A 24,340-nucleotide genomic window follows, 5' to 3' on the forward strand; every position below is an offset into this window, starting at 1 on the left:
GTTAGACATTTGAAGAAGAGCGCTCCTGTTTGCACCTCTCCAGGGATGGCGTATTAGGGGTTTACAGCCCTTGTCTCTTATTGCTCGGGGCCAAGGGAGTTAGGAGAATTCTGATCCACTCACTTCTCAATTCACTGGGTAAGAAAGAATCCCCCCCCCCCCCCGAATTTCCCCTTCCTTCAGTTTGGCCAGCACCAAGCAGATCAGGCTGCTTTGGCACCAGCCCTCTCGGAGGCTCTGACCTTTCCCACAGGGCATCTGTCTACAAGCTCAGTTAGTCGTGGGAAAGGAGAACACCCCACAGAGGCTCTTCCTGGTGCTCCTGGGCGTGACTCTGAATTCGCTCTCTCTCGCTGACCTCAGGAATTGAGACTCCCTGCAGCAAAATCGTGTGTGGGGGGGGAGGTGTCTCTGAGATAGCCCCTGCCCTGCAGTCTGTCCCACCTGGCTGTTGTCATGGATGCTCTGTGAGGTCACCGCCTCCCAAACTTCTTTAGCCAATAAGCTGAGGGGCTGCAAAAGGCCTTTGTGATGTCACTGCCACGCCCAGCAAAGCTCATGTCCTAGGCAGCCCCTTTGCATGGTTGAGCTGCTCCCCAGTATTACCCCCCACACACACACTCAGGACTAGATCTGGGCTCAAGCCGGCTGCCCTTGGAAACATCAGAGGCTGCTCAGGGCCACACACAATTGGCAGCTCCCAGGCCGTGTGTACGGCACAGCAGTGAGTTTGGTCCAACGCACACACCAGAAAGGCATCCGGCCTGCCCTGGCAGACACCCAGGGCTGGAGACGGGGCTTGATTCTTTGCCATGAGGCAAACGGCTCGTTCTCCCTGCCCAGGGGCTCTGGTCCTGAGACTCAGCGTGGGCAGGGGAATCACCTTTTCCTTCTTTAATCTGGGGCATGAACACAGAGCACCCTGCCCTTCAAGCCGTATGGCCCCAGCTCCTTTCTGCCGGAGGCCCCACGACCAGCATTCCCAGCCCCCGGCCAGTCAGGACCTTGGGCAGAGGAGGGTGTAACGTCATTCACTGTTGAAAGTGGCTGGTGGCTCCCTCCAGGCATCGTGCACCCCAGGGGATGGGAGGGAACCACCAGCCACTTTGAATACTGAAGGACTTCACATGCCCCTCTGCCCCCAGACCCCAACTGGCTTTGGGTCAGGGGAGCGGTAGGGAGGCCATGGGCCGGATCAAACGACTTGGCAGGCTGTACCCGGCCCGTGGGCCATATCTTGCCCACCCCTGGGCTGGGCACACATCACCTGAGGACGGGAATCAGAGAGGAGGTTTCCTGACACCTTCAGGGATTGCATCTTGGAGCAGCTGGTTCTGGAACCCGCAAGACTCAGTTCTTGATTTGAACAAGAGGCCAGTCTTGATTTAGCCCCAAGCGGAGCAGAGGATCTGCTCCAAGAGGTGAATCCAGCCGGACCACTTGTAAATAGTGTCCATAAATATAAATGTGACATCCCTCCGGTGGGGAAAACACCTCCGTAGCCCAAGAACGTAGCATTTCATTTCAGACAGGGGAACTACAGAGCAATGAGGAGGTTAGTTAAGCAGACATTAAAAGGTGTAGCGCCCCTCTCCACCTGGTTACCTTCTTTAAGGCCAATCTCCTTACAGGTTTTGATGGAGAGGTCTGGGTTCTTCTGCATCCCGCCACCCACTCAACTTTATTTTTTCCAATGGATTTATTTGGCGATGCCTCCACCCCCCTCACTCCTTCCTGGCAGGGTCACCAGGGCAGCTTGGGAGGAAAATTCTAACCCAGGGGAATCCCCACATATTTGCCAACTAGTTGGAGACTCCCAGAAAATAACACAAACACATAGGCTGTGTCTAGACTGGCCAGTTTTTCTGGAAAATCAGCTACTTTTCCAGAAAAAATTGCCAGCTGTCTACACTGGCCGCTTGAATTTCCGCAAAAGCACTGACGATCTCATGTAAAATTGTCAGTGTTCTTGAGGAAATACTATGCTGCTCCCGTTCGGGCAAAAGTGCCTTTTCACAAAAGGGCCAGTGTAGACAGCCCGGATTTGTTTTGCGCAAAAAAAGCCCCGATTGTGAAAATGGCGATCGGGGCTATTTGGCGGAGAAGCGCGTCTAGATTGGCACGGACGCTTTTCCGCAAAAAGCGCTTTTGTGGAAAAGCATCCGTGCCAATCTAGACGCGCTTTTCCGCAAATGCTTTTAACAGAAAACTTTTCCGTTAAAAGCATTTGCGGAAAATCATGCCTGTCTAGATGTAGCCATACACTATAATGAACACAATTATATTAAACAGGAGACAAATATAACAGAACAAGGTAAAACACTATTTTAGGTTCACCGGTGCCCATCAACCGGTAAGGTCAGTGTCCTGTTGGTAGCGTACTTTGTTGGGGCCGTTGATGACTTTTGACCACAAAATTCTTCTCTGCAGTGGTTTAGCAGTGGGGCTGACTGGGTCCAGTACAGCCCAAAGGACTCACAAGTGGGAGAAGGTGGTAAAACCCTTCACAGGTTGTAAAATCCCCAAACAAATTCCCTGCCTTACTAACTAAAAGATGCTGCACTCACACACTCCATGGATGAGCCTCAGGTTCAGAGATGACTCAGTCACTGCAGAGGGGCTGCTCTCTTCTGGCAGGGATCCTCTTCTGGCAGGGATCAGGCTGCTTCGGTCCCAGGATTTTCCCTCACCACAAAGGGGTGCAGGGCTCAAGGTGCAGGCCACACAACTGCACTAAAATTCAAACTATAACCTCCTAGCCCAGCACTCAGACACACGCACAGCAGGCAGCAGCCCCAAACCAGCAGACAGGGCAGAGCTGACCATGGTGGCTGGTCTCACCCAGGGAGCGGGAGAGCCAGCTCTGCCTCGCTGGGGAAGCCTCCCAGCAAACTCCACAAACTGGAAATCAACAGTAGAGACATAACACCCAGCAGAGGGATCCTGCCTTCAGGTCCCTAGAGGCTAGTTCTCAGGAGAAAACCCTGCATGCAGGCCTGGGGTTCACTAGCTCCCATACAGCCAGCCCGCCCCATGCCCTGGGGGGGCTCCAGACTCCCCCAACCATAGCTCCTCCTCCCCATCCTGAACTCCCTGGGAGGGGCATCTCTCTCCCTATGGGTTTCTGGGCAGATTCTGTCCCTGGGAGGGAGGGGAAGCCAAGGCAAACTCAGAGTGCCTCTCCCTGAGCTGCCAGCAGACAGAGCCCCGGGAATCTAAGTAATCTCCTTGGGGGTTACAAAGGTCTAGAGCCAAAAGTGAAAACCCTGCAAGAAACTTTTCAAAGACACCGTAATAGAGGCTCAACTTAAATGTCCACCCCAAATGAGAACACACTCAGAGAACCGAAAAAGTGCCCCCGTGGCTTAACAACCGAGTAACAGAAAGAAGCAGCGAGAGAGAAAAAGGCATCGTTTAAAAGATGGAAGTTCAGTCCTAGTGAGGAAAATCGAAAGGAGCCTAAACTCTGGCCAGTGAAATATACAAATGTCCTCAGGAGAGCTGACACGCAATTGGAAGAGCAGCTGGCCCAGAACTCTAACTCTCCCCCTGCGCAGTGCCGTCGGCAGGTGTGGGGAGTTTTATTGACCGAGCTGGAGCCTCAGTTGAGCTCTGGGCAGGCGCCGGATGCCGCAGCATCCTGTCATGTGATGTGTTGAGCAGCCCAGAGTGGAGACTGGATTCTTATAAACCCTTCCAAATAAGGAAGCCCTGGAGCAAGAGGGGGAGCAAACAGCCCAGCCCCTGGTGCCCGGCCCTGCTGCTCAGCTCTGACTCTCCCAGCCACCAAGATCCCCTGAAAAACCCCTAATACCACCCCCCCATCCATTCCCCTAGCAGCCCTTAGACACGGCAGCAGCCCCGGCCACCAATACCAGGCTTGGGCTGGGAGGGTTTGCAGGATCGGGCCCTGCCCAGCTTGCTCCATATTCCATGCAGCAGGAGGGGTCTGACCAGAGAAGGGGGGACTCCAGCACGGGAGCCCCGGTGGGGCGGGGGCTGAGATCCAGGCGGCTGGAGGTGGCCAGGAGCATGGAGAGAATCGGTGCCCCCCACTCACCTCGCCCTCAGGGCCCAGTTCGGCAGGTCTGCTCCGAGGGGGCCAGCAGCTCCCGTCCTGTGGGGACTCTGGCCGGGGAGGCGGTGCCTCTGCTGCGGGTTCAGCCCAGGGATGAGGGCACTCGCCTGCGATATGAAGAGACTGGGGGCCCTGGGTCTTCCCCCCCCCCCCCGCCCTCCCGCTTGGGGAGGCTGGCCACGCCCAGGCCCCTTTACCCCCCAGAGTCAGAGTACCCCCAAGACCCCATCATGGCCCAGCCCCCCCTCGGACGTCTGGCACAGAGGGCAGGCCCAGCCCTTCCTCTGGGTCAGGTGCAGCCTCACTGCCCAGTTCCCGTACTGGGGTTTCAGGGAGATTTCCCCCTGCTCTGCCCACCACGCAGCCAGCGGCCCGTGCTCCCCTCTGCTAGAAATGGGAAGACGAGGGATCTCTCGATGGCCTCCCTGTCACAGACAGGGTGAGTCAGGAGGGGCTGCAGGAGGGCCCTGGGAAGGATGCAGCGCCCATCCGACAGCCTGGAGCTGCAGGCCAAACACCAGGCATAAAGGGCAGGTGCCCTGCAGCGAGGGAGCTGCCGGGGCCTCTCCAGAGCAGCTGGAACTGTGGCGGAAGAGCCCACTGAAGGGTGTTTTTACCCTCGGTTTCATTTCACAATCTGGTGCCATTCAAAACCAGCAGCCGCCTTCTGTGTGTCCGATCTCGGGTGTGGAATCTTCCTTGGGGCAGGGGCCACTGACCCACGGAAAAATCAGTCGGGGCCACACACAAGTGAAAAGCAAAAAGCCCCCAAACAGATCCCTGACTGACATGGCCCCCGCTGGGAGGAAGACTGACGTTCCCCTTGCACACTAGAGCCCTGGGGATTCCAGGCTAGCAGGTTTTGTGTGCTCCAGCCCCATGGGGGCATGGCAGGATGTTGGAGCATCTGCCCAGGCTTCCCAGTGCTGGGGAGAAGCCCTGAGCCTCGGGGGCCAAATGCAGGCAAGCTGGGAGCCCATCTGGCCCCGGGCCTTAGATTCCTCACTCCTGATTTGAGCTAAAATAATCCATTCCCCATGTAGCTCTTGGAGGAAGGGCTTGGCCAAGGAGCTCTATGACAGCTCCCATTGCAGGGGGAGAGACAGTAGCCCTGTACTCAGGGGAGCAAAGGACTGAGCAGTGTCCAAGGCAAATGGGGGCACCATGCCTGGGACAGGGAGGGCCAGGAGCCAAAATGCAAGTTTGCCCAGGGTGCCATTTTCCCTAAGACCAACCCCGAAGGTAGGAGTCGGGAACCTCAAGCCTCATGGGCTGGGTCGTGTTGAGGGGGAGGGGAGAAGCACAGCATGGCACTGGGTGAATGTGGTGCTGGAAACTGCTCGTGGGAGAGTTTCCCTGCTCTCCACTGGCCAGATTTCAGGGTCACATCAGGGAGGGGGTTTTGTTGGTTTGTTTTTGGAGGGTTGCCTCTCGTGTGGCCCCAACTGATTTTTCTGTAGGTCAGTGGCTACCAACCCAAAAAAGGTTCCCCACCCTGATATAAGCTATTTGCAAAACACAAAACCAAACCACCCTAGAGTTTTTCAGAAGTATCTTCTTCATCAACAGCTGTTGTTTCACACACACACACAGACGTATATATGCATATATAGAAATGCACATTATGGCTGCGTCTAGACTGGCAAGATTTTGCGCAAAAGCAGGCGCTTTTGCGCAAAAGCTTGCCAGCTGTCTACACTGGCTGCTTGAATTTGTGCAAGAGCACTGACTTTGTAATGTACAAAATCAGTGCTTCTTGCGCAAATACTTTCACGCTCCCACTCGGGAAAAAGCCCTCTTGTGCAAGAATACTTACACAAGAGAGCCAGTGTAGACAACGAAGAACTGTTTTGTGCAAAAAAAGCCCCGATGGCTAAAATGGCGATCAGGGCTTTCTTGCGCAAAATCGCGTCTAGACTGGCCACGGATGCTTTTGTGCAAAAGCACTTTTTGTGCAAAAGCATCCGTGCCAATCTAGATGCGCTTTTGCGGAAATACATTTAACGGAAAAACTTTTCCGCTAAAAGTATTTCCGCAAAATCATGCCAGTCTAGACGCAGCCTATGTGTGTGTGTCTCTATGAAAAATACTGGTGCCCTATGATAACTCGGGTGGTTAACCATAGATTTCCATAGGACGGCTACTTTTTATTTCTAGATACTTGAGTACAATTAAGATGCGATACTTTTGTACGTTTACTCAGGTAGTTTTCCACAAGGATACTTTGACTTTTACTTAGTTTTTTTCCAAGTGCAGTACTTTTATTCAAGTAACTTTTTGGGGAACTTGTCCCACCACTGTATGCAGGCAGAATGTCTGTCATGGCCTCATGACAGGTGCCACACTTGTTGAAGCCCAGGGAGCTTGGCATTGTGAAGAGTCTTCTCTATGTTGTCTTAACTTTCCTGTCTTTCTTAACTATGGTGTACAAACAGCTGAAAACCAGCAGCTTTTTTTTTTTTTCAAACAGCACAACTACCACATTCTACTACCACTATAACTATTTAACTGACAACTAGAAACACCACTTACGTAGAAACTAAGAACTAAATTCCTATCTCTGACTAGAAGAAGCCCCTGAGTGAGAGGAGCTCACTCTGTCTGCGACCGAGGGCAGTGAGGAAGGACCTGGTGGGAGGCAAACTGTGCGCCTGAGCAAAAGGGAATGAACGGCGTGAGGTACCCACAGTACATGCATGGTCAGGGGCAGCCCTAGATGAGCAGCAAGCAACTGGCACCCTCGGCGAACCAGCAATCGGAGCCCCCACTTCCAAACCCCTCAATGATATTGCACCACCATTTGGTGCCCCATTTAACTTGGTGACTGCCTAGTTTGCCTATATGGACGGGCCGCCCCTGTGCACAGTCCAGCCGACTTCTGCTAATGAAAACTCCAATCTCTGGCATTGGAATGACCTGACACCAGCAGTGGAGCACCCATGGTGACATCACACAAAGAACATTTATTAAAGGAAACATTTCAGATAAGGTTCCAGGTGCACAGTTGACAAAGGGAGGCTCCATACACCTGAGGTCAAGCTTGAGTTATGGGAAGTTCCTAGTATCAATTTAAACAGTTTGCAAGATACACGGATTCAGTAACCAGCATTATCCCACACTGAGATATGAGAGGGGCCTGGATTCCTCATGCAATTCCCCTCTGGTGAGCACCTCCCACTGGCTAGCTCAGACAGCTCCCTGCCAGGCCTGCTGGCTTGTCCCAGATACTCACATCCCCCGTCACTCAGGCTGGGGGCTCACAGCGTCGTGCCAGGGATTTTCTGGGCAGCTACAATTACAGGCAGCACCGTTCAGCGTTGCAATACCCCAGCCCCTGCCTGGAGCTCGCTCCTTGTCTCCAGCTCTGCAGGGGAGAGCAACGTTCCCAGCAGGCAGCAGCTTCAGGAACTGGGCTGCCTGCTTTCCTGAGCCCAGTTGGCCCCCAGAACCCTCAAGGCGGGGGGGGGGGGGGGAGTGAGGGACAGCTGTTGGGTTGGTTGTTTTGTGCAACCTGATCTGAACTGTCTTGTGCTTTGTCTGGTGAACTGACAGAGCACTGTGGGGTGGGACTTGTACAAAGAGTCTCTGGCATGGAGCTCTGGGAGATTTCAGTATATGGGACTCTGAGGGGTCAACTTGGCACCAAGGAGCTAGGAAGGGGGTGACACACCTCAGGCAGGGCCTAGAGAACCTCCCCCCAGGAATGTGCCTAGGGACCACAAAGATTGGGACAGGGAATGGGCCTCTGATTTGGTCCCATTCTTTGTCCCAATTTTATCCCCTCCCCTCTGGCTGTGCCAAGGGACCCAGATCTCTGCAAATCGCCTCCTGCTGCTGCAGAGCTTCCAGCATCCCCCCCAATTCTGATTGGTTAACGCTGTCCCCTGCCCAGCCCCCACCTCTGCCTGTCCCCAGCCCGGCTGTTAGTTCTGTCCCTGCCCAGCCCCCTCCTCTGCTCCTCCTGCTGCTCCGGAAGGGGGTGGGGGGAGCGGGGAGGGGAGTTTTCAGGAACCCTAGAGATGAGCAGCCAGGGGCTGGGTACAGGGGAGTCCTCCAAGGTTATAGAGACTGGGGTGTGTGAGGCCAGAGGGGCTGGTGTCAGGGAAACAGCTGGAGTGTTTTTATGTCACTCACCCGGATCCAGGGTCGGATTCTCTCCGCGGGGAGGGAGCCCGGCGGGAAAGTGAAGATCGGGGCTTCGGTTCCAGCATCGATAAATGTCACCTGCCCCCCATCACAGTCCAGACAGACCCGGATCCTGCTGGGGTGGCTCAGGGGCAGGGGGATACAAGGGACAGTGAGAGCCTGGAACTTATCCCAGTTCCGCTCCACAGCCCAGATCCCCGCCTGGGGGCCCAGATTGATCGCTCCCTTCCTGCTCACAGACTCTCTGGCCACCCCCACAGCCCAGTAGTTCCCATCCCCCACCTCCACCTCCCAGTAATGTCCCCCCGCGGTGAATCCCTCACGGCCCAGCACACAGCGGTGAGAATTAAATCTCTCCGGGTTGTTGGGCATTAGCTGCCATGTCTGTTCCCATCGCACACGTTTCCCATCCTCCGACAGGATGAGCTGGGGATGCGCCGTGTCTGGATCCAGAGTCACGTTGGCTGGGGAGAGAGAATCAGAGCGTGAGGGGCAGAGCTCGGCCCTGGGGGGGTCGATGGCGTCAGGGACAGAATCTGCCCCAGCTGGGCAGTGACTCGGGGACTCTCCTGCCTCCAGGGGCGCCCAGCTCTGAGTGGGGAGCAGCCCTGAGGTCTCCGCCCAGTGCAGGGAAGAGTCACACCCCGGGCTGAGCTGGGACAGCCATGGAGCAAGGACGTCACTTGAGCCAGGTCTGGGATTCAGGTTCTTTCATGTTCTGTTGCACATCTCTCTGGGGATGGAGGGGGGACCAGGGACCCAGGGGCCATGGGCAGCCTCACAGAGTGGTGAGGCACTGAGCTCCCTCCACTCCTGCTCACCGACACAGCTCCCCGCTGCCTGCAGTTCCCATCTCCAACCCGCCTTCCTGGGCTAGAGACTGTCGCTGTGGGGAAGAGACCAGGTGCCCCCATCCCTGGCCTGGCCTGAGGGAGAGCAAGGGACATGTGGGGGAGAAGGGGCAGGAGGCTGGAGGGAGAGCCAGAAGAGGGGCAGGGAGGGGGGATCTCCAAGCAACCCGCCTTGGAGCAGGGCAGCAGCAAGAGAAGGTTCAAGGGAGTTTGTGACAGAAATGTAGCCGTGTTAGTCTGGGGTAGCTGAAACAAAATGCAGGACAATGTAGCACTTTAAAGACTAACGAGATGGTTTATTAGATGATGAGCTTTCGTGGGCCAGACCCACTTCCTCACCAGCTGCTGTCACCAGCCCTTCCACCTACCCCCACACCTTTTGCCTCCCCACTGGCTCCTGCTCTCCCCACCCTCCTGTTCCTACCAGCCCCCTCCAAATGCTGCCCCCTCCCTCAGTCTGCTGGCTCCTTCCCCATCCTGATGCGCCTTCCTCTTTGCACTCCCCTGACTTTCCCACTGGGCAGGAGGAAGGAGGCGAGGTCAGCAGGAATAGCTGGGGAGCTGGTGGGTAGGAGGAGAGCTCTCTTGGCCCTGTGCAGCCAGGCTGGGTGTGCGCCCAGGAAGCTCTGCCGGTCGCACGGACCAGGGAGGCAGGGGAGGGACGGTGCCTGGAATCTGGACGCAGGGCTGCATGTCAGGCCGTGTCTGCACAACCTGCCTTCATCCCCTGCTGCGAAATCTGCCCCTCCCCCAGTCACAGTCAGAAGCAAATCGTTCTGGCAGCAGTTGGCATTGGGACACTGACAGACCCTGAACTCGACTTACCTTCCAGTAGAGGCGGCTCAGCGCTTCCTGGCCCTGAAAGCAACAGGGGATCAGAGGTGAGAGCTCCTCTGAGCAAGGGCAATAGCAGAGGCCAGGGTGGTGCAGAGGGAGGCCACTTGCTGGGGCTCAAATGGAGGGATCCTTGTTGAGAACTTTGTCTGTTCCCCGGCACTGGGTCAGAACTGGACGTGACTGTGCCCAGTGCTGGACGGGAGACATGGCCTTGTCCTCTCCCTCTCTCAGAAATGGGCTTTTGGGAACTGAAACAAGCTCCGAGCCCTGGCCCAGCCTTTTGCCCACCTGCCCTCCCAGAACTTCAGCCCCCCAGGGCCAAGAACAGCATCTCACTGAGAAGCCTTCGGGCTCCCAGGGCGCCCAGAGAACCCTTTTAGGAGCCCAAACCAGCCTTGCTGGTCCCAGCAGCCTTTGTGCCTTTCCCCCTTGGCACAGAGCTGCCCCCGCCTCGAGGGGCCAGTGCAGAGAGGCTCTGCCTGAGACGGGCAGTCCCAGGGCAGGGGAGATTTGGGGGCTGATTCCACAGGAGCTGTAGTTACCTGGGCAGACGATGTTTCTTCTCCAGGCTGAAACCAAACACAGGGGGAGAGATAAGAACTCAGGTACCAAAGGCAGCTACCCTGGGGCTCTGGGATGAGGAGCAGTCACCTTACGCTGAGCCCAGACAAGAGCCATGTGATGCAGGAAGACGGGCACGTTTTGCGGCGCTAGGTAAGTCCTTTGCCCCTCGTTCTATCGAATGTGCCCAGCCCCCCTTTGGCGAAGAGATGCAAAGGTCCAACCCTCTCAGACCCTGGCTGGTTATGGGGACAAGGTAGCACCAGCATCTAAAGCAGGCGGAACAGAGTCAATTTACCTTCGGGCCAGTGCCAGGCCTCATGCCCTCCTCGTGGCCAGTGGGCACCCCCGTGGCAGGGCTCTGAGTGAGGTAGCAGGGTATCTCCATGCATCTACTGGTCCTGCCTGTCAGTCTGCAGGTGCCCCGTACATTCCCCTGGGGGAAGGGCTTAAGGGAAGGGAGAGGGCAGTGAAAGGATAAGAGGAGGCAGGATGGGGTGGAGCAGGGGCTGGACTTGGGGGTGGAGGGACAGAATAGTGACACCGACGGCCACAGGGACTCATGTGCCAGAAGCCGAGCTATGGCCAGACTAAGGCCTTGGCTCTAACCTGCAAGGCAGCGACGGAATCCAGCCCGGGGAGACTGTTTCCCTCAAGTGGCCCAGGGGTGAGAATTCTCCCAGATCAGGGGCTGGGTCTCAGCCCGTTTCTATCTGGAATTGCTCAGGGAATCCCCCTGGCATTGGACCCAGAGCTCGTTGCTCCCCCATCCTCCCCCACCTGGCAGAGGGCGACAGATCGATCGACCCAGGGATCGTTTCAACACCACAGAAAAGGCTGCATGTGAGGAACAGGGAACTTACCAAGTTCTGTGTGGAGCTCCCCTAGGGAAGACAAGAAGAGAAGCACACACACTCATTAAGTGCCCCTCTCACAGGACGGATGTAACCCCAGCCTCCCACCAGACCGCCTGCCCCTCCCAACCCCACTGATCCAGGCTGTGGGCGGGGCAGCTCCAGAGGTCTGGGGAGAAGAGTCCATTGGCCAACCCACGGACAGAGCATGGAGCACCAGTGAGGCCCCATGAGACGGCCACACAGCAACTGACCATCCACAACCGGCCCGTGTCAGCTGACACAGGCTCCCGGGACATGGGGCAGGAGCTGTAAAATTTGGGCTTGATCTCCGGGACCCTACGAGTCCTGAGTCTGTTGGCAGGGCTCCGCTGTGCATGTGCAACTGCTGTGTAGCTCTAACCACAGTGACCTATGAACTCGCCTTGAGGGGGTGACTGTAACCCCTGTACAGCACCTACATGGACTCCACAATGTCCTCTCCCTGGCCCTGGTGGGCTGGCACTTGGGATGTGAAAACAGTAAAGAACAAGGGAGAATCATTTTCTTTGTCACTCCACAGCCCCCTCCTCCCCACCCAAGCACCTGAGGCTGCCCTGTCCCCCACCTAAGACCCAGGTGAAAAAAAGGCCATTTGAAACTTATAAAATTTTCCATTACATTTCCCTGAAAAGTACAGAAATAAAGGTAAGTGATTATCAGCCCCTTGCTTCATTAAAGAGTGTTAGAAGATGACATCCAATAGTTACACAATCCATTAGGAAAGATGTCGGCTTTCTTTGGACATTCAGCAGAGATCCCCTCTGGATGAAGTTCACCTGGGACTGGACAGCAAGGTCTGAGTTCAGAGAAACCCAAGGCTGGCAGAGACCTCAGGAGGCATCAGATCCAACCCCTGTCCAAAGCAGGACCAACTTAATCATCCCAGCCGGGGCTTTGTCAAGCTGAGACTTAAAAACCTCTAGGGATGGAGATTCCACCCCCTCCCTAGGGAACCCATCCCCGTGCTTCCCCCACCCTCCTCAGGAAATCATTTTTACTAATATCAGACCTAGACCTCCCCTACTGTAACTTGAGACCATTGCTCCTGTTCTGCCATCTGCCACCACTGAGATCAGCCTCTCTCCATTCTCTTTGGAAGCCCCCCTCAGGGAGTTGCAGGCTGTTCTCAAATCCCCCCTCACTCGTCTCTTCTGCAGACTAAACAAGCTCAAATCCCTCAGCCTCGCCTCATAGGTCATGTGCTCCAGCCCCCTCACCATTTTGGTCGCCCTACACTGGACCCTCTCCAATGGGTCCATAGCCTTTGTGAGGTGGGGGCCCCAGAACTGGATGCAATACTCCAGATGTGGCCTCACCAACACCGAGTAAGAGTTATGTGACTATGGGGTTATTTTTATTACCTGAAGAGCAAATGTGTTTTTTACCGATTTACCACAGGGGCCTCTCTCTAGGGTATAGGTCACCCCAGCAAAACAGAGATAGGCCCTAGAGCAGTGGTTCCCAAACTTTTCGGCATCACGCCCCCCTTTTGATTTTTGAGAAACCTTCACGCCCCCCCACCTCTTCTTTACCATTATCCTACCTCTGCTTTAAATTACAAATTGAATTTTTAGTTAAAAATTAAAAATAAATACAAAAACTTGTAGAAAAATAATTTAAAATTAAAATTATGCACAAATATTTTTCTTGGCACAAAAATTTAATAAAAATGTAATTTAACATAATAGCAGAACAATTTAATTTAATGTGAAGGATGATGCTGCATTTTCTTCATGAGTTGGGAAATCCTAGGTTTGAAAGATGAAAGTGTGAACGTAAATCATTTTTGACATCCAGTCAATTTCTTTGTTCTGTTTTTAATGTGATTGTGAGGGGGTCACTCACCACCGTAGCGGGGGTCCATCGTCTGACCCCGGAATCAGTCCATTCCGCCCGCAAGGGCCTCCGCTCATGTGGCATTTCCCCTCTGGAATCCTCCGGTCACATCGTTCTCTTCGCCACACTGCCCTCCAGCAGTGCCCAAGTCACTCGCTCTGAGCCCCCCTTCTGGGGGTTTGGTGTCTCTCCAGCAGGCCTTGCCGCAGGCCTAGCAGGCTGGCCGGTTGGCTGTCCGAGCGCCCTGGCCCAGCCTGACTCTCTAGCCCTGCCCTAGCTCCAGAGAACGTCCTGCTCCCTCAGCAGCCAGGCTCACACTGCCTTCTCTGAAGCAGCCCTTCCCTTTTATGGCTCCCAGCTGGGCCTTAATTGGCCAACGCCGCCCAGCTGGGCTGAACTCCCCGGGCCTGCTCCAGGCTGGGGTTTGGCTCTTAAAGGGCCAGTACAGGGCAGCTGCCCTGTTACAGTGACTAAAAACTTGAAAAGCTTTTTTTTCCATTTGACAAAAATGGAAGAATAATACATTGCACTTCTTCTCCAATTTTTGAGTACATTGGAAAATATTTTATCCAAAATTCCTCCAAGCTTGTTTTTTCAAAATTATCTTTCACGCTTGAATCATATTTTATTTTGAGTGCTTATTCTTGCAATACTTCTGGCAACGAATTGACATCAACGTTGAATGGATTTCATACTAATTTATGAATGGGGTTGCCAGAAACTTTGGCAGTCCAGATGAAACACAATTTTGTTCTTCACATCCTCTTTACAAACTTCTTGGAAACGTCCATTTTCAGTGAGTAATGAAAATGTCGGAAAAGATTAAAAGTTAGGCATCTGAGCTTGTGTCTGACATTTCCAAAGCTGGATTTTTTTCATAAATGCTTTGATGGCATTGTGGTGCGCTATAATGCTTGCAGTGTTGTTTTCCTGCAGCTTCAAATTGAGATTGTTCAAAGGTTCAAAAAATGTCCACGAGGTATGCCAGTGAAAGTTGAAATGTTTGGTCTGTAAATTCATGATATAACTTTTCTTTCTTCTGTTGCTGGAGGAAAATTTCCACTTTGTCTTTCAGTTTGAATAATCTCAAAAGCATGTTACCTTTGGAAAGCCATCATACCTCCATGTGAAACAAAAGAGTTTTATGATCCGCTCCCAAATCCGTGCAAAGAGCATAAAAAAGTCTCGTATTTAAAGCACTGTTCTTCATAAAATTGACAATTTTGATGGCCAAAGTCAATGAGGGTATGTCTACACTACAGCGCTAATTCGAACTAACTTAGTTCGAATTAGTTAATTCGAACTAAGCTAATTCGAACTAACGCGTCTACAACTAAAAACTAGTTCGAATTAGCGTTTTGCTAATTCGAACTAGCATGACCACATTAAGTGGACCCTGAACCGGGCTTAAGGATGGACGGAAGCAGTGCCGGCAGGGCATCAGAGGAGGACTTAGAGCGTGGAGATGCTGTCTCAGGCTAGCCGAGGGCTGCGCTTAAAAGGTCCCGACCCACACCCCGGACAGACAGTTCTCAGCGGTGCCCTGCTTGCAAAGCAGTCCTGGCTTGGAGTACCCGGAGTACCCACACTGGGCACATCACAGCACTCGGCCATCAGACCGGCTGCACTTGCCGCAAGCTGCCATCTGGGGAGAGGGGGCAATTGGGGGACTGCAGGAGAGCTTCCACCCCCAGAAGCCCGCAGAGCCAGCCCAGTCCTCCCCATCGGGGGCTCGTGCCCCATTCCTCCCTCACCTCCTTCCACTTACCCTTCCCTAGCCCCTCTTCTTCATGTACAAAATAAAGATAACGTTTCTTCCAAAATGGAATCTGTCTTTATTGAACAAAACTGGGGGAGACTGGGAAAAGGAGGTGGGAGAGGGGAAGAGAGAGGCTGCGAGAGGGGAGGGCAACTACAATGATCAGGGGTTGGGAACAGGTCGCATATGAAGAGAGGCTAAAGAAACTGGGACTTTTCAGCTTAGAAAAGAGGAGACGGAGGGGGGACAGGATAGAGGTCTCTAAAAGCAGGAGCTGGGTGGAGAGGGTGCATACAGAAAAGTTCTTCATTAGTCCCCATAATAGAAGGACTAGAGGACAACAAAGGAAAGGAATGGGTAGCAGGCTTCAAACTAGTAACAGAAAGTTGTTCTTCATAAAGCAAAGAGTCAACCTGTGGAACTCCTTGCTGCAGGAGGCTGTGAAGGCTACAACTAGAACAGAGTTTAAAGGGAAGTGAGATCAAGTCATGGAGGCTGGGTCCATGGAGTGCTATTAGCCAGGGGGTAGGAGTGGTGTCCCTGCCCAAGGTTTGTGGAAGGCTGGAGAGGGATGGCACGAGACAAATGGCTTGGTCACTGTCTTTGGTCCATCCCCTCCAGGGTCCCTAGGGTTGGCCGCTGTCGGCAGACAGGCTACTGGGCTAGATGGACCTTTGGTCTGACCCAGTACGGCCATTCTAAGCTCTGGGCTCAGGGTCGGGGGGTCTCAGTGGACCCCCTTGATTCTCTTGCCCACCTGCTCCTGGGTGGCCAGGCTGGCAGCTCTCCTGCCCTAGCCGGCCACTTTCCTGTGCCTAGTGCGGAGGTCGTGGACGAGGTCCATGATGTCCACACTAGCCCAGGCAGGTGCCCACCTCTTGCGGTCCCGGGCAAGTTCCCGGGAGCCGCCAGCCTGGTCCTGGGAAGAGGGGGAGGGCTGGGGGGCATCGGGTGGGTGGCTCGATCCGTGCCAGATGCAGGGTCTGCTAGCTGGGTGCTGGCAGGCTTGCACCTGGCACGGGCACTGTAGCCAGCCCGTGCCCCTTTAAGGGGTCCGGGGCCGGGAGGGGGGCAGACGAGTTTCCCTGGTGTTGGCCAGAGTGGCCACCAGGGAAACCTGGGGAGGGCTAGCCTCCCACTAGTTCGAATTAAGGGGCTACACACCCCTTAATTCGAACTAGCTAGTTCGAACTAGGCTTAATCCTCGTAAAATGAGGTTTACCTAGTTCGAACTAAGCGCTCCGCTAGTTTGAATTAAGTTTGAACTAACGGAGCGCTAGTGTAGCGCCTATCAAAGTTAGTTCGAACTAACGTCCGTTAGTTCGAACTAACTTTGTAGTGTAGTCATACCCTGTGGTGGGGTCAAAATGAGGGATCCAGTGGGCGGGACAGGGCTGCCAGTGAGTGGGATAGGGGTGCAGAATCTGTGAGGAAAATAGGCTACAGGAGCAAGCTGGGGGTAGGTGTCTGGCCAGGAGGTAGGGGGCAGGAGCAGGATCCTGGTGGGGCCCTAAGCAGAGGGCACCCTGAACAGGGGGCAGGTGAGGCCCTGGGCAGGGTACTCATGGAGGTTTGGGAAAGGGGGGCAGGGCATTCATGGGGCTTGGGTAGGGGGGCAGGGTACCAGTGGGGGTTCTGGGCAGGGGGGCAGAGTACTTGGGTTCTGGGCAGGGGAGGAAATGGTACTTGTGGGAGTCTGGGCAGGGGGGCATAGTACTCTTGGGAGTCTGGATGGGGGGCCAAGTACTCGTGGGCTGTGTGGATAGGGGAGCAGGCACTTGTGGGGGTCTCGACGGGGGGCAGGGCACTCGTGAAGGATCTAGTCGGGGGGGCAGGGCACTCTTAGGGAGTCTGGTCGGGGGGGCATGGCATTCCTGTCGGGTATGGGCAGGGGGGCAGGGCACGGCACTCTGGGGGTCAGGGTAGGGGGGCAGGGTACTCTTGAGGGTCTGGATGGGGGGACAGGGCACTCATGGGGGGCTGGACGGGGGGGACAGGACAGCTAAGCTGGTACCTGGGGATCCCGTAACCAAGTCCGGGGGCTCAGAAAGCATGTGGGCCACTTTTTTCCTGGGCTGCTTCCTGAGTTTGAGCTAGCAGCTGTTTGCAATTCTGCCACATTGGAGCCTTTTTAATCAAGGATTATTCAAAGAGCCTAGCTCCACAGCCCCTATTGTCCCGGGAAAATTAGCACCTTTTCAAAGTCAGCTCCGAATTAGCACCTTTCCAAAGTGTTCTGGGGCTTGTCTGTAGCCCCAGGAGGAGGGAGGGAGACAGACCTGGGGAAGCCACAGTACAAAACAGTGAAAGATGGTGGGTAAAGAACAGGATAGGAACTACTTAGAAAAGCTAAAGGTACATAAATCCATGGGTCTGGACTTAATGCATCTAACGGTACTAAGGGAGTTGGCAAATGTCATTGAGGAGCCTTTGGCCATTATCTTTGAAAAGTCGTGGAGATCAGGAAAAATCCTGGATGATTGGAAAAAGGGAAATGTAGAGCCTATCTTCAAAAAAGGGAAAAAGGACGATCCAGGGAACTATGGGCCAGTCAGTCTTACCTCGGTTCCTGGAAAAATCATGGAAGGGATCCTTAAGAAATCCATTTTGAGGCCCTTGGAAGAGAGGAAAATGAGTAGAAATAGTCAGCATGGATTCACGAAGGGCAAATCGTGCCTGACCAATCTGATTAGCTTCTGTGATGAGGTAACTGGCTCTGTAGACATGGGAAAGTCAGTGGATGTGATGTACCTTGACTTTAGCAAGGCTTTTGATACGGTCTCCCACAGTATTCTTGCCAGCAAGTTAAGGGAATGTGGATTGGATAAATGGACGGTACGATGGATAGAAAGATGGCTAGAAGGCCGGGCCCAGCGGGTAGTGATCAACGGCTCGATGTCAGGATGGTGGTCAGTTCTGTTCTAGGACCGCTTTTGTTCAATATCTTCATTAATGACCTAGATGAGGGGATGGATTGCACCCTCGGCAAGTTTGCAGATGACACTAAGCTAGGGGGAGAGGTAGATACGCTTGAGGGCAGAGATAGGGTCCAGAGTGACTTAGACAAATTGGAGGATTGGGCCACAAGAAATCTGATGAGGTTCAACAAGGACAAGTGCAGAGTCCTACACTTGGGACGGAAGAATCCCAAGCATAGTTACAAGCTGGGGACCAACCAGTTAAGTAGCAGTTCTGCAGAAAAGGACCTGGGGGGTACAGTGGATGAGAAGCTGGGTATGAGTTAACAGTGTGCCCTTGTAGCCAAGAAGGCTAATGGCATATTAGGGTGCATTAGGAGGAGCATTGCCAGCAGATCCAGAGATGTGATTATTCCCCTTTATTCGGCTCTGGTGAGGCCACATCTGGAGTATTCTGTCCAGTTCTGGGGCCCCCACTACAAAAAGGATGTGGATGCATTGGAAAGGGTCCAGCGGAGGGTGACCAAAATGATTAGGGGGCTGGAGCATATGACCTACAATAAGAGACTGAGGGTATGTCTACACTAGCCCCCTAGTTCGAACTAGGGAGGCTAATGTAGGCATTCGAAGTTGCAACTGAAGCCTGGGATTTAAATATCCTGGGCATTATTTGTATGTTCCCGTCCGGTCACCATTTTTAAATTCCACTAATCCGAAGTAACTGCCTGTGGCTACACGCGGCAGTGAAACGGTAATTCAAACTAAGTCCTTAGTTCAAATGAACTGTAATACCTCATTCCATCCTCCCAAAGAGGATGGAGAGAGGCTGTTCTCAGTAGTGACAGATGGTGGAACAAGGAGCAATGGTCTCAAGTTGTGGTGGGAGAGGTCCAGGTTGGATATTAGGAAAAAGTATTTCACGAGGAGGGTGGTGAAGCACTGGAATGGGTTACCTAGGGAAGTAGCGGAGTCTCCATCCCTAGAGATTTTGAAGTCTCGGCTTGACAAGACCCTGGCCAGGTTGATTTAGTTGGGATTGATCCTGCCTGGGGCAGGGGGCTGGACTTGATGACCTTCAGAGGCCATGATCACCAACCAGTCGATTGCAAGACGTTCTGGGCCCCCCATTTCCTGCCACCCCCAGGAAGCCCTCCTACCTACCTTGAACAACAATGGAGGTAGGGGCAGCTTCCTGTGGGGTAGACGGAAGTCCTACAGCTGCGCATCACTTCCGGGGGTTGCGGAAATGCGCTGGCTGCTTCCTTGCCCCAGCTCCCTGGTGTTCTGGGAACTTACCGGGTATGTCCCCAGAGGCGCACGCTGGGACTTCCCTTCTCTGCGGGAGGGGGGAGCTGGGCCCAGAGGGAGCACATGTGCATGTGCTCACCCCTTTCCACGCCCAAATCCCTCATTCCCATCCCAGAGCCTACACATCCTGTCTCAACTCAGCGAGGTTATGGCTAGACTGCAGGAGGTTTTCAGGATTCTGGAGATATCCCAGAAAAACTCTTCTGCATCCAAGGATGCGTTTGTTCTTCCACTTTTTTTAGTGGAAGAGCAAACATGCTCTTTTGGTCACCCCTATATTCCTCTTTCCACGAGGAATAAGGGGGCTTCCAAAAGAAGGGGATTTTCTGACATTTGGTCCAGTCTAGACAGGGCAAATGTTGGAAAAACCTCTTCCTACAGAAGAATTGTGGGGAAAAAAGCAGGGCTACGTCTAGACTGGCATGATTTTCTGGAAATGCTTTTAACGGAAAAGTTTTTCGTTAAAAGCATTTTTGGAAAAGCGTGTCTAGATTGGCAGGACGCTTTTCCGCAAAAGCACTTTTTGCGGAAAAGCATCCGTGGCCAATCTAGACGCGCTTTTCTGCAAAAAAGCCCCGATCACCATTTTCGCGATTGGGGCTTTTTTGCGGAAAACAAATCTCTGCTGTCTACACGGGCCCTTTTGCGCAAAAGTTTTTCGGAAAATGACTTTTGCCCGAACGGGAGCAGCATCGTATTTCCGCAAAAGCACTGACAATCTTACATGAGATCGTCAGTGCTTTTGTGGAAATTCAAGCGGCCAGTGTAGACAGCTGGCAAGTTTTTCCACAAAAGCAGATGATTTTGCGGAAAAACTTGCCAGTCTAGACCCAGCCCAGCAGTATAAGGATTGGGGATAGCAAGTGATGGAGAGGAGGAGAATAGAAAAGGGAAGGGCTTCCAGAAAGGGGCGGGGCAGTAGATCTTGGATTGGTCTGTCATTTAAAAAGTGATCTTGGGTGTAAAAAGGTTGGAGACCACTGTTCTAAGGTCTCTTCCAGCTCTATGGTTCTATGATTCTATAAGATGAACTTTAAATTAAATTAATGGAGATTGTCTCTCTCCTAAAACTGGAAGGGATGTTGAAAGGTCATTGAGTCCAGGCTGCTGCCTTCACAGCAGGAACAAGTACCACCCCTGACAAATTTTTGCCCCAAATGGCCTCCACAAAGGTTGAACTCACAACACTAGGTTAAGCAGGCCAATGCTCAAACCACTGAGCTATCCCTCCCTTTGGGTAAGGTAACGCCAGCGCGGGCTCTTTCTTGGGGGGCGAGGCTGGGTCACCTTGCGCCCACCCCTGGAATTTCTTCACACACCCCCAGTTTGGGAAACTATGCTTTAGTAGCAAAAGAGATGTGTAGTACAGATATGTGAGGCCAGGCCTAAAGCCTAGGACCAGAGACAGACAGTGGTAACCCCCTGACATCAGCTGCCACAGCCCACCTTGGGCCGCCCCTGGCAGCGAGGCCAATCAGAGAAACCAATAACAATATGAGCAGTTGTCTAACTTGGTCAAATATTGCATTTGTGGCCCAGCCCTTTCCCTCTGGCCGGGAGGGAGGGGGAGTGGAGGGGACCGAGTACCAAGCCATCTCCTTCTGGAAGGGACTGGGTTCCAGGGGAGAGCCACAGTGCCCGGTCTTCTCCCTCTGGTTGGGAGGAGGGAGGACACGCAGCTCCGGCTCCCTGCCAATGAGGGGAAAGGCTGTGGTGCTCCTACGCACCCCCTGCCCTTGGACCACCAGCAACGCCACACGTGTCCTGTGCATCCCTCCCCCATCCAAACCTCCACGAAGCTCTGGGGTTCCCACATGCGTCCTCCCCATCACCCCTGTCCTCGCAAGACCACGCAGCTCCTGGTCCCCTCCCTGCACCCGAGTCCTCCGGGCTCCCACCTGGCCCCATCCGAGCTGCTCAAGGCTGCACATCTCTTGCATACCCCCACCTCTTCCCTGCCTGAGCCCTCTTGGCTCCCTTGTGCTTCTCAGCCATGGTGCTTCTCACTTGACCCCAAATTGTTGCAATGACAAAGGCTGATCTCTCTGCTAAGGCAGCCTGCAAACTGAACCCCTCAGCCCTGCCCTACCCCAGAGCAAGGCTTTCAATTAAAAAAAACCACACACATTATTTCAGTTAAGGACCTGAGCAAGGCCGGGGAAATCTTTTAGTCAATGAAACAGCCCAACAGTGCACAGAAAAGGCTGCAACGGGAAAAATCAAACTTACCAATTGTACTAAGATGTTTCTCTAGGGAAATAAAATAGACACAGATACAAACACAAATTATTGAAGAATATTTTCAGTTACTCCATATTAAAGAGTGTTTCACTGCATGAATCCCTCACACCTAGGCCATAAACAAACCTCCACTTTCTATTAGTAACTGTTTCATATTTACCGGAGTAAAACTGATCAGATTTGCTCTCATCCCAATATCTTATTTAATACCACATACTAATATCACATACTAGTCCCTTAATAAGCACAACGCACAGTCTTAATGATGATCCAACTCTGTGCCAGATACTGAGCTGTGAGGCTGAATCTCATCCTGATTTATGTTTCAATTTAAAGGGGCTGCCTACCCCTGCTCGCTACACTCGCCCACCCGCCTCTCAGGGGCAGGCAGACCCTTCCTGGCCCTGGCGAGAGCTAGGTTGAGGCATAGCAGCCCTGGCCTGTCCTAGCCCTCCTGACTCCGGCCAGCAAGAGGAGGGTGTTGGGCCGGACCAAGGCTGCAGCTGGCCAGCTCTCTCCCCTCCTGCCCCTGGGGAAGGTGGGGGAGGGTTGAGCTAGACTGAGGCTGGCCCAGCTCTCTCCCCTCTGGCCGCTGGGGGGCTGGGTTTGGCCAAGGCCACTGTGGGCCCAGCCCTCTGACTTGGAAGGGAAGCCACAGAGCTCCAGCCCCCCACCCATGCAGCTCCAACTCACTCCCTACCCCCAGACCAACAGTGACACTGTACATGTCCTGCATGCCCCCTCCCCCACCCAAACCTCTGCAAGGCTCTGGGGTTCCACACGTGTCTTCCCCACCACCCCAGTCCTCACAAGGCCACATGGCATCTGGGCCCCTCCCCACACCCAAGCCCTCAGGGCTCCAACTTTCCCCCACCAGAGCCCACTAAGTTCCTGCACACACCCCTCCCCCACACAAGTCCTTGCAAGGGTGTGCAGCTCCCACGTGACCCCCCCGACCTGGGCCCCCGAGTGGAAAAAGGCCATTTGACACTTACCCACTTCTCCAGTAAGTTTCCCTGAAAAGTACAGAAATAAAAGTCAATGATTATCAGCCCCTTGCTCCATGAAACAGTGTTAGAAGTGACATCCTACAGTCACACACTCCATTAGGAAAGATGTCGGCTTTCTTTGGACATTTAGCAGATATCCCCTCTGGAGGAAGTTCACCTGGGCCTGGACGGGTGGGTCTGAGTTCATAGAATCCCAGGGCTGGCAGAGACCTCAAGAGGCATCAGGTCCAGGCTCCTGCTCAATGCACGACCAACCCCAACTAAATCATCCCAGCCAGGGCTTTGACCAGTTGGGACTGAAACACCTCTAGGGATGGAGATTCCAGCATCTCCCTCTGGAACCCATCCCAGTGCTTCCCTGCCCTCCTGGGGAAACAGATTTTCCTAATACTAAAACTAGACCTTCCCCACTGCAACTTGAGACCATTACTCCTTGTTCTGCCGTCCGCCACCACTGAGAACAGCCTCTGTCCAGCCTCTTCGGAACCTCCTTCAGGAAGTTGAAGGCTGCTATCAAATCCCCCCTCGCTCTTCTCTTCTGCAGACTCAACAAGCCCAAATCCCTCAGCCTCTCCTCCTAGGTCATATGCTCCAGCCCCCTAATCATTTTGGTTGCCCTCCACTTGACCCTCTGCACTGCGCCCACATCCTTTCTATAGTGGAGGGACCAGAACTGGACACAATACTCCAGATATGGCCTCCCCAATGCCGAATAAGGATTATGTGAGTATGGCTTTTTAAAATTACCTAACTGAAGGAACAAATGTGTTTTTTACCGATTTACCACAGGGGCCTATCTGTAGGGCCTATCTCTGGATTGCTGGGGTAAGCTACACTTTTAAAGCAAAAGGGATTTGTAGTACAGATATGAGAGGCCAGGCCTAAAGCCTAGGACCAGAGACAGACAGTGGTAACCCCCTGAGAATTAGCTGGGGCAGGAGAGGAAGGAGGTTGCAGAAAACAGATGGATTTGCTATGATCAGATTCTCTCGTTCAGTTCTATTTCCCCAGACTCTGCTCTCTTGTTCTACCCCCCTCCACGCATCCCCTTCTGCCATCCCCCACTGTCGATAAACTCTCCCTCTGATACTCACCTTTCATTAGAAACAGACTAGCTGGAGTTACCCAGCTTTGCTTGGGGAAACGGCCGCCCTTCTCCTGATCTCCCCTGGCCAGCCCCGCTGCCCCCGACACCTTCCAGCAGTTCTGCTTCCCACCGGCCACCCCTCCCCCAATCTCTGCTGGTCAGCCCCACTGCCCCTGACCCCCCCACCAGCTCTGCTTCCCGCCAGCCACCTGTCCCCCGATCTCCACCAGCCAGGCCTGCTGCCCCCGCCCTCCAACCAGCACTGCTTTCCACCTGCTGCCCCTCCCTCGATCTCCCCCGGCCAGCCCTGCCACCCTCGACTCCCCTACCACCAACTCTGCTTCCTGCCCCCCCTCGTCCTGGCCAGCACCCTCCTCTCCTGGCCAGTTCTTCACCCTTCTCCTCTCAGAGAACCAAGCCAGCCCCAGTGGCTCAATTCCTGCGCAAGGCCAGCCCCCACATATGTTACATTTGATATCACGGGCTGGAGGGAGGAGGGGGTTCCCCTGCCCTGGAAGTGCCTGCGCAGTGGAATGGGCTGGTAGGGACGAGTGGGTGCTGCCCCTCGGAGTGCCGGTGTTGGGGGGAGGTGGTAATTGGGTCCAAAAGTACCTTAAAACCTTCTCCTGGAGGAAAGGTTCTCCCATGCAAAGCTTGGTTGCGGTAGCTCTTATAGGGTATGTCTAGACTACAGGGTTTTGTCGACAGAAGTTTTGTTGACAGATACTGTCGACAAAGCTTCTGTCGACAAAGAGCGTCTAGACTACAGCCAGTTCTGTCGACAAAGCAAGCCACTTTGTCGACATAACAGT

General features: G+C 53.8%; 1 protein-coding gene across 6 annotated transcripts in view; it reads right to left on the bottom strand.

Moving 5' to 3' along the window:
- Positions 1-8,005: 8,005 nt before the first annotated feature.
- LOC102453157 (butyrophilin subfamily 3 member A2-like) overlaps positions 8,006-24,340 on the bottom strand; it is a 39,796-nt gene continuing 23,461 nt past the window's right edge. For 4 of the 6 annotated variants that reach the window (XM_075914004.1, XM_075914003.1, XM_075914002.1 and 1 more), the window contains 7 exons: positions 22,427-22,447; positions 21,420-21,440; positions 17,526-17,579; positions 11,337-11,357; positions 10,455-10,481; positions 9,901-9,933; positions 8,006-8,688 (listed from right to left, as the gene is read on the bottom strand). In XM_075914004.1, coding sequence (XP_075770119.1) covers positions 8,177-8,688; positions 9,901-9,933; positions 10,455-10,481; positions 11,337-11,357; positions 17,526-17,579; positions 21,420-21,440; positions 22,427-22,447 — 689 coding nt within the window. In that variant the 3' untranslated portion in view covers positions 8,006-8,176. The remainder of the gene's footprint in view (positions 8,689-9,900; positions 9,934-10,454; positions 10,482-11,336; positions 11,358-17,525; positions 17,580-21,419; positions 21,441-22,426; positions 22,448-24,340) is intronic. The other 2 variants (XM_075914007.1, XM_075914006.1) reach the window with 1 other exon arrangement.

This window comes from Pelodiscus sinensis, chromosome 32 (assembly GCF_049634645.1).
Source record: "Pelodiscus sinensis isolate JC-2024 chromosome 32, ASM4963464v1, whole genome shotgun sequence".
NCBI lineage: Eukaryota > Metazoa > Chordata > Testudines > Trionychidae > Pelodiscus > Pelodiscus sinensis.